General features: G+C 34.8%; 1 protein-coding gene across 1 annotated transcript in view; it reads right to left on the bottom strand.

The window, feature by feature from the left end:
- The window catches only part of LOC119590190 (alpha-N-acetylglucosaminidase-like), a gene marked incomplete at its 5' end in the record, with an annotated part of 69,603 nt that overhangs the window by 9,925 nt on the left and 48,654 nt on the right, over positions 1-11,024 (bottom strand). Inside the window, 2 exon segments of the mRNA XM_037938982.1 lie at positions 7,571-7,660; positions 9,044-9,133. Of these exon segments, the coding sequence (XP_037794910.1) occupies positions 7,571-7,660; positions 9,044-9,133 (180 nt within the window).

The following is an 11,024-nucleotide window of genomic DNA, read 5'->3' as shown; positions in this document are numbered from 1 at the left end:
GCATGTAGTAGTGATGATGGCAAAAGGTACTACAATTACAGGAGCTTACTATGTTACACCGCTACACTGCTACAGATATTGCAGGAGGCTATCAAAACCAAGAGGCGCGGAACGTTAACCAAAGGTGTCTTCCTCCTACAAGACGACCCTCCTGTTCACAGGGGAGTCGTCTTGTAGGAGGGGGAGAAGTGTGTCACTCTTGGTGGTGGCAGAACCTATGTAGAGAAAAACTAATAATTCTACGTTTCATTCCTGTAAGTCCATAGGGAGTGGGTCAGGGGAAATCTTTAATGAGTACCCCTCGTAGATAGAAAGATAGATACATACAAATATACGTACGTGTATGTGTTACAAAGGATATGGATGAACTTCCAATTCTGCTACATACAAATATACGTACGTGTATGTGTTACAAAGGAGATGGATGAACTTCCAATTCTGCAACAATTTCAAACAATAAACTCAAAATAGTAAAAAAATAATAATAATAATAAACACGCAAGAACCAACAAGAAAGAAAGTAAACGAGGCAAGTCCGTCTCCTTCCCCGGGCCTCTTTTTCCTTTTCCAAAACCATTTCGAACGAAGAATCGACGGTAAAAAATCCCGCCAATCGAATTTTCGTTTTGGTGAAAGATCTCTGATTGATACAAACGAGTGACCTTCTTCGCTCATTCAGGCTTTCTCTCAATAGATTGTTCCTACATAGATATATAAATAATATATATATATATATATATATATATATATATATATATATATATATATATATATATTTATATATATATATATATATATATATATATATATATATATATATATATATATATATATATATATATATATATATATATACGCACACAAATACAAAGGCTAAGAAAGAAACAGGAACAGACTATAATATTTTTGTTCTAATTAATTTGATCATAAATGCGATCATGTCATTCAGTCTCTCCCTTAAATACGTCTAGATCCGAATTTGATATATTTTTTCCTAATTAATTTGATTGTAAATGTGTCTTTTCCTTCCATACGCCCGGATCACCGACTCCAACCTCGTTACCTGAACATGGACCCTTTTTACAAATAATTATCACAATGTTCATGATTAAGCGTTCACCATGATCAAGTTAATTAACAATATTGCTTCACAGACTAATTCATCACACAAAGCGGATTCTGTTTTTTTGCAAATTCATGTAATAACCTCGTTATCACTTTCCGAGATATATAACATCACATGAAATTGTGTTTAGCAAAAATGTTATTACTAAAGTACTTATTCGCATTTTATTGAAACAAACGGTTGATTGAGTATTCTCGTTAAATTAATCAAAATAATTGTTTCTATCGTCATTTTCCCCTTGGCTTAAACCTCGTCTTCCAAGACAAATCACTCCATTTCTCTCTGCACTTCTCCCCTCTTTCCTCTACTCCTTTTTCCTTCTACTCTTTTTTTCTATCTTCCATCTTCTCCTTTTCCTCCTCGTTCTCTTTCTTCTTCTTCTCCTCCTTCTTCTTCTTCTTCTTTTTCTTTGTCTTCTTCTTCCTCCTCTCCTTCTTCTTTTCTTCCTCTCCCCCTTCTTCCTCCTTTTCTCCTTCCTCCTCTTCCTCTATTTCTTCCTCTTCCTCATCCTCTTCCTCCTCTACTTCTCCTTTTCCTTCTTTTTTCTTTTCTTCCTCGTTTTCTATTTCCTTTCTTCTTATTATTCTTATTCTTATTCTTATTCCTCCCCTTCCTCCTCCTCTTTTTCTTTTTCTTTTTCTTTTTCTTCTTCCTCCTCCTCTTCTTCATCTTCGTCTTCTTATTTTTCTTTTTCTTTCTCTTCTTTTTCTCCTACTTCTTTCTCTTCTTTCTCTTCTTTTTCTTCTTTTTCTTCTTTTTCTTCTTTTTCTTCTTCTTCTTCTTCTACATAAGAAGCAATAATGTTAATTCATTCTCACTGAATACATTTTTCTCTAATTCTTCTTTGTACTTTCATTCCTGGTCACGTTTATTTCGAATTCTTGAAAATAATGATGATAAGAACAGTAACAATAATAACTATTATCTTCTTCTTCTTCTTCTTCTTCTCCTCCTCCTTCCCCTTCTTTTAACTCCGTGTCCGAATCAGACAACTGGTTAATTCCAATGATCATGGGCACTTATTTGTCTTACTGATTGAATTATATAAACAAATCAAGACACAGCCTTTTGTTCTATAGCTTCGAGCCTGTAAGGTTATATCATAGAGGTACGGAATGATTTTGAAGACATTCATCCCACCGAAGTCAATACCATATGTCTCGGACACTGGAAATTCTTACCATGCCGTTCCAGCGACCGTCATGATTAATTTCAAATTTTACCCATACCGAGTGACATGCATTTGATGTACTGCTAAAATGGCCCAGAAACATTTTACGTACCTTTATAATATCCCATTTGATCAGAAACTGTAAATATAAATCCCTATCTGAGAGTACGTGAAATACATCTGAAAAAATATAGCGTTCTAATTGGCTGGCCGGAGTGTGTCGTCATGTATCAAGGTAGAGCATACAAATTGATGCTAACCGAAAAGATGTTTCAATAGATGCCAATACTGTGTGCGTTCAGGGCAAACATAAAGGGTTTCGGAAAGGCTACTAAAAGGTCTTCTGTATCTATATATATATACTGTACATTGCTATATTACAGTAAACACGTCCTTAATATGCGCACGGCCATAAATATAGACCCAGTAAATGCGTTTGTGCATATCATATAGTTCATATGAGAGAGTAAAAGACGGCCATACTTATATAAACAGAATATCAAAGCGCAGAAAAAGAGGGGGGAAATTGGAAGACATTTCATATGCAGTTCATTCCCATTTCTCGTCGTCTGTACGGATATTATTTCGACAGAAGAATCTTCAGGCAAAAAGTTGTCCAAAAGTCCACCAGGTGTATAGACAGGTGGGAAGTTCAGAAGATACATGTTTTAAGAACCTATTGTGGAGTTTTTCCTTAATTTCTTTTACTTTAAAATGGAAAAAATATAACGATATACATACTCTATATATACACACATGTAGATTCATAAATGGGCGGATATATATAATAATAACAACAATAATACATAAATTAAAAGTATATATGTATGTGTGTGTGTGCTTACATATATATTCTCCTTTTCCTAAAACTTTTTCCACAGTTAACTGCAGAAGTAAAAATCTGACGCAGTAATCCCGGTCAAGGGAGTATGTACCCCACGAGTATAAAGCCTTTCTCAGAAGGTCATAGGGATTAAATAAAGTTTATACTGTTGTATAGAGCACATGTAAACTGCAAAATAATGTACTTCATGAGTAATATAGAGTCTTAGCAATTTATAAGACCTTCATTACAAAACCAGGTGATCAAGAAAACACGCAGCTTAGAAAAAGGAAAACTTGCAACTCAGCCTAAAATATGGAGTACTCCGAATCGCTAAATATCTTTTGAGAAGAAAAAAATAATAATAACAAAGTGAAGAGCAGTAAATAAGATAAAGATGTATAATGCAGTAAATATGTTGTATATGAGTTTCAACAATTTCATATTAAAGTAAAGTATTATAAACTGATTGGAATTAAAAAAAGAAAAAAAATAGCGAATCGTATTCCTTCGGCGTTCGTGGTGAGTTCCTACTTTTTCTGATATTTTAGGCTTTTTATTTCTTTAGTTACATAATCATAATACTCGAAATAAATGTACTTGACAGATCATGGATATCTATAGTGATATAAGCTGAACTAAGCAAGCGAATGGTATCAATTCCACGAAAAAAAATAAAGAAAACGTTATAATCTCAGCGCACCGAGATTTCATTTTAAAAAATAATAAATAAATAAAAAATCCTTAATCTTTAATCGTATATGAGAATCAAGTGAATAGCACAAAAGCCAATGTTCTTTTTTTTAACCTACACTGGTGAACGAGAAGCCCAAACGAATCCCCAAGAGGTGTGGAGGGGAATAAAAGGCTTGGGAATTCCTTGAGCCAAGACGAAAATACATCTTCTGTTCCCGTAAGCTTTCTTAAGAAATCCATGAATCTCCCTTAAGGAAAACGCACTTTGAAAGGGGGGTCTCACGTATTTATTTTCTCGGAATATTCGTGTGCTTGTGTTGATTTTCTTCTTTCCTTTTCTATTTTTGTTTCCTTTTTATTTTCTAAGGTTGGAGAGAGAAGAGAAACGGTAAATATGATAAATAAAAATAAGTAAATGAATAGGAAAATCAATAAATAAAAAAATCGACGCTCTTCCCCAGTAATTCCGCGGCGATATTTCGATATTTTGAAGGGGACTGGAGAGGTCTGGGAGGGTGGGGAGAGTGGAGAGGGGGTGGGTGAGGTTGGAGAGGACTGGAGAGTGTTTGAGGAGTAACTAGGGGTGGGGAGAGTTGCTAGACAGGGGGCGCTGGGGTTAGAGAATGGATAGGAGCGTCTGGGGAGTCGATGGAGATGGGGAAGGCCGGGGCGGATAAGATAAGGGAGTGGCGGGGAGGGAGGGTAGATCAGGGCAAGCGAGGGTAGGGTCTGCACAGCCCTTTTGAGTATTTAATCCGCAGCCACGTGTCGATTTTCACGTCCTGACGTATTAATGGGAAAATGAAGGTTAACATGGAGTGCGATTTTTCTTTTCATTTTGGAAACGATTAGGCGCCGCTACACGTGGCTTCGTTTTGTACGAGGGAATGAACACGCCTTTTTGACTTTTATGACAAGTGTTCTTAGAGCATATTATCGAAATAAGAAGACTGGATGGATGAATAGGTTGCAGGAAAATTATTTTCAAACATTTTTCTTTAAAAGTCCAGTGACTACGATGATAACGATAATATGACGATGACGATGTGGGCAATGACAACATCGATGCTGCTGCCGATAACGGCGATGATGACGACGATAACCAGCCAGGCATTCTTGCAACCAAGTCCTCTAGCGTCAGTTACCACCTCAAATCATTCTTCTACTAAATCATATACTCAACTTTTTTCCCCAAAGAATCGCGAACACAGGATAGATAACAGCTATTTCCTCGTCATCTTTTAATTTTCATTTTCGCTCTGCTGTCGCTGGCACCCTCCCCCTCACCCCCACCCCTCAGGCGCCTTAAAACTTTAAAACTTTCAGTTCATTCGTCTTTTTTTTCGATGGAACAAAAGTTTGAAAGTCATTGATCCGTAACATAAACACTATGCGTGCATGAACATAAGAATAATTGTGTTTAAATACACACACAAATATGTATACATACATATACAGGTGTAAACATATATATATATATATATATATATATATATATATATATATATATATATATATACGTATATAAATGTACATGTATATATAAAAATACATATACTGTATTTTCGTGTATATATACATATATATACATATATATACATATATATACATATATATACATATATACATATCTACATAATATCAGGCTTATGGCATAAATACATACATATATACATATATATACATTAATATATGTATACATGTGTATATATAGGTATCTATATATGTATGTATGTATATATATACGTATATACATATATGTGTGTGTGTAGATTATATCTTCGTCAGATATACATATATTTCTTACAGAGATATAATCGCAACCAGTTAAATACATCTCTTGTATTGTGAAGATATTCATTCTCATTCATGCCTTTCTGAATACGGTTTTCATATATGTGTGTGTGTGTGTGTGTGTGAAATTCCTTCTACCTTCCCTACACTTTTGTCTTCGCAATACTTTCATCGAAATCAAATTCTTCCGCTTAACAATTCAGTCCCTTGGGATTTTCTAAATACAGGTGCCGCTTTGATTTTTCTTTCTTTCTTTAGTATATTTTTCTTTCGTCATCTTCCTCGTGACAATACGGCACTTGTGAGTTGAGAGATGAAATGATGGAGTGACAGACTGCTAGCAGATTATTGAAATTATCGTGCTGATTATTGTAACTTTTGGGAATGATATTATATTATGATTGTGGATCATATATATATATATATATATATATATATATATATATATATATATATATATATATATATATATATATATATATAATATATATATATATATATATATATATATATATATATATACATCAAGCGTCAGAGAGAGAGAGAGACAGATTGAGATAGAGAGAGAGGGAGAGACAGACAGAGATAGAGAGACAGAGACAGACAGAGATATATATATAGCGAGAGAGATGAAGAGACAGAGAGAGAGAGAGACGGAGAAAAAAAGAGAAAAAAGAGCTAACACGGGCCACCATCCCTCACCCTTCTGACACTGTTCATAATACCTCTTTTTTTTTAAGCAAACAAAACCTATCAGACTTCGATTACATAAACTTACCAATACAAAGCATATTAAAACAATTAACAAACAGAATAAAGCAAGGAATCATACAAGTCTAAACCACGCTCGATCTCTATTCATAAGTCATTAAATTTTCAGACTACGGAGTTACGTCACGAAAATTTTGGGAAGAAAATGTTTGTGGTACGTTTCATATCAGCATCTTTTATCACACGTACGGAGAACTTGGGAATAAGAGAAATATTATTTTTTTAGCATTGTTATTATTAAATCATTATAATCAATTTTGCTATTATAATTATTATCACCATCATTACTATCATTATTACTATCTCTATTATCATCACTGATATTATCACAATTATTATTATCATTACCATTACCATCATTATTATTATTATCATTACCATTATCATTATCTTTATCATTATCATTATCATTTCCATTATCTTTAAATAACAACCCTCCCTGACCAGGACTCGAACCTAGGTCACTCCGGGTATGAAACCGGCATTGCATTATTCAATCTCTCACCATTATCTTTATTATTATTATCATTATCATTATCATAATCATCGTTATCATTATCCCTATTGCTATTATCATTATTACGTGATCATTATTATCATCTTCAGCATTATTATTATTATTATTATTGTTATTATCATTATTATCATCATTATTATCATCATTATTATTATCATTATTATTATTATTATTATCATTATTATCATTATCATTACTATCATTACTTCGGAAAATTTTGATATAAAAGAACTAAAAGAAAACCTGAAACCTGAAAAACGAAGGAAGACCCTCCCCCCCAAAAAAATATATATATATATATATATATATATATATATATATATATTATATATATATATATATATATATATATATATATATATATATATATATATATAGAAAATGGAAATACCTGCAAAAGCAAATCAATAAATACGAGACCTGAAAAACAAATAAATGATAAATGACAAAATGTAAAACCAGAGCCCAGCTGACACACTCACCTCTCGAGACAGCCTTGGACGAACAACCCACACCAAATAAACAAATAAAATATATATATATATATAAAAAGGATAAATCCAACAAGGACCTTCTGTCTTCAAGCTTTCTCAATTTTATTTTATTTTTCTCTCTCAAGAGGTTAGAAAACAATGACAAAGAAACAACGTCCTCTAAGGAGTTCGTACTTACGCCGTCGGGCTTGCGGTCGAGCCTCGGGACAGTCACCAGAACATACTGTCCGTGGTTCGAGGTTTGGGAAGACTCGTTGTACACGCTGCGCTGTTGGGGGGAAAGAGGGACGGGCTTATGCATGCTGTTTGTGCGTTTATGGCATGCTGCTCAGGGAAAGAGGGAGGGGCTTATGGCATGCTGTTAAGGGGAAAGAGGGACGGGCTTTTGGCATGCTGTTTTTGACATTTATGCCATGCTATTTCGGGGATTATGACATGCTGCTTATGATGTGCTGTTCGAGGAATGATGAACGTATATGACGTATTGTTATAGAGAAAGATGGACAGGTATTATGACATGTTGCTTATGGTGTGCTGTTCGAGGAGGGATTGTTCATATGCTGTTGATGACGTATTGTTATGGGGAAAGAACAGATTAATGACATGTTTATGACGTGCCGCTTGGGTAAGTTTGTGCGGTTTTCCTTTTTCCTTTTTTGACATGCTTAGTGCGAATCATATATGCTAAATTGTGACATGCTGTGAGTGTATGACCTGAGACGTGACTCACCTCCTACTCGAGTGTGAATTTTAGTTTATTTGTTACATGTTTGTGTTTTTTCAGTTTGGTTTAACATTTGATTTTCTTGTTCATTTCAAGTTTATCTGAGGACGATTCTCTGCTGGCGGCGTCTTGTTTGAGGACAAACTTCTCTCTCTGCGCAATTTGCTGCTGAAAGACAGGATCGTGACTCCCTGGCTTCTCTTTAGGTTTCTTCTTGTTCTTCTGTTTCCTTTTGTTCTCCTTTCCCTTCGTTTTCTCCTTCTTCCCCCTCTCCTTCTCCCCCCTTATTATTATTATTATTCTCTTCGTTTCTTCTTTTTCTTCTCCTTTTTCTTTCTTTCTTCTTTCCCTCCTTCTTTTTCTTTATTTTTCCTTCTTCTTCGTCTTCTCCTGCTCCTGCTCCTCCTCCTCTTTCCTTTCCTTTTTCTTTTTCTCCCCAATTTCCTTCTTTTTTAATTCATGTCCTTTTCCTTTCCCCTTCCTCTTCTTCCTCCTCCTCCTCTCCTCCTCCTCCTCTTCTCCTCCTCCTCTTCTCCTCCTCCTCTTCCTCCTCCTCCTCCTCTTCCTCCTCCTCCTCCCCTCCTCCTCCTTCTCCTCTTCTCCTCTTTCCTCTCTCTCTTCCTCCTCCTCTTCCTCCTCCTCTCTCCTCCTCCTCCTCCTCCTTCTCCTTCTCCTCCTTTTTTTCCTTCTCCTCCTCCTTCTTTTCCTCCTCTTTATTCTCATCCTCCTCCTTATGCTCCTCTTCCTCATTCTCCTTTTCCTTCTCCTTCATCTCCTTTAAAGTGTTATCATTAGTTCTTATACATGCTTGTTATTTTCTATTTTCTTCAATACCGTGTTATTCATATCCATGCTTTTATCTATTTCTATCTACTTCAAATTTCTGGATACATGCTATTATCTATTTATTCTAATTCCGTGACTCACTAGATAATTCGGATGGAGATTCGGACGCCGGGCGATGATTACATGTCGTCCATGGAATCGAAGGAAAATCTGGCAGTCGTACACGCTCCTCTGTCGGGCCACGGAAGGGAAGCTTTACCGTGATTTTCCTTTGTTTTCCTCGCTTTTTTCTTTTTTTTATTTTATTTTCTATTCTTTCTTTGTTTGTGTGCTTTCGTGTGTGGTATTCGTTTGTTGGGATGTTTGTTTTGTCTGTTTGTTTTTTGCATCTTTCTGTCTGTTTGTTTTTTGTCTGTTTATCTATGTATTTCACTATCTATACATCTCTGTATACGTGTGTGTGTATATATATATATATATATATATATATATATATATATATATATATATATATATATATATATATATATATATATATATATATATACGTTGAAAAGGAAAACAGACAAAATAAGAAATATAATTATTCCATTTCGGTTATTTTTTCGTTAATTTTGAATTCCATTTCTTATTGTGGATGTTTTCTGTTTCATCTTTTTATACACGTTAATGCGTTTGTGTTCATATATATATATATATATATATATATATATATACATACATATATACATATATATACATATATATATATACATATATATACATATATATATATATATATATATATATATATACATATATATACATATAAATATGTGTATGCATATCATCTTATTCACATGTCTACAGTCAACAGTTTATTAACCATGTTACTGAATGTACTGAAATGCATGATATGAATATATTTAGAGGAAAAAATAAAGTCTCATGTAGCTGCAATTATTTCAGTAATGATGATGATGACGATGATGATGATGATGATGATGATGATGATGATGATGATGATGATGATGATGATGATGATGATGATGATGATGATAAGGATAATGATGGTGATGGTGATGATAATGATGGTGGTGATAATGATGATGGTAATGGTGTTGACTAAAACTACTTATAATAATAATAATAATAATAATGGTGAATTGGTAATAAGGAGTGGGGTGCTGCTTGTATATATAAATAACCATATCATTTTGTATCACTTAACGTACTCGATTTTTAGTCATTACATTTAGAAATCTGGTTATACTCATAATCCCTCCAACCCTAATTTTCCATATTTCATGAAATTCCGCGACATATTTTCCAGTTATCTTGCATACAGCCAGCAAATTATCCCTTTCCTGACTGAATCTTCGTCATAAGAAATAATCCGCGTGAGACGCAAGGAGAGAAAATGAGAGAAAAGGTTGAGAGAAATGCAGAGAAATGCGTAGCAGAGAAGCCCCTGGAGACGACGAGGAAATGAGTTTGATATTTCGAAATTCTCGAGACACGGAGGAAATTTCTGACAGTGAGATGTGGGATTCTTTTTTTTTTTTTTTTTTTTGGGGGGGTGGAAGGGACAAATATTTAAATGGGGTCAACGCTTGTAAGATGAAAGTTCTGTGGAAGAAAAAGGATTAGCTACAAGTTTATTACAATGTAAGTTGTTCTTGACCCCCCCCCCTCCCCAGCCCCTCAACACACGAAAAAAAGTCAACAGAGATCAATATGAAATTAGTCGAAAATATTACCGTGAAACACCAAGATAAGATACTGCGACAAGATGCTGCCTCCCCGCCTTGCACGCTATACGACAGAAAAGCAAAAAAATAATAAGTCCCATTTGTCGCTTTTCGAAATACGAGAAACCGACACAAAGGTAATACAAGAAAAGACACGATAACGAAGCTAGAAAAATCCCCAGGGAGCTATGCGGGGGGATTGCTCCTGCAGAAAGAGCGGCAAATGGTATCGACATATCCTGGTTGGTGTCGTGTAGGATGTGGAGGAAAAATGTTGCCGGGATTTTGATACTGTAAAAAAGGAGAGAAAATGAGAAAGGGGGGGGGGAATGAGAGAGAGATAAGACAGACAGAGAGAGGGGGGAATGAGAGAGGGGAGGGGAAGTGAGAGA

The sequence above is a fragment of the Penaeus monodon genome, chromosome 26 (genome assembly GCF_015228065.2).
Source record: "Penaeus monodon isolate SGIC_2016 chromosome 26, NSTDA_Pmon_1, whole genome shotgun sequence".
Classification (NCBI taxonomy): domain Eukaryota; kingdom Metazoa; phylum Arthropoda; class Malacostraca; order Decapoda; family Penaeidae; genus Penaeus; species Penaeus monodon.
Note: the sequence above shows the minus strand (reverse complement) of the source record. Positions and strands in the feature narration are given on the sequence as shown.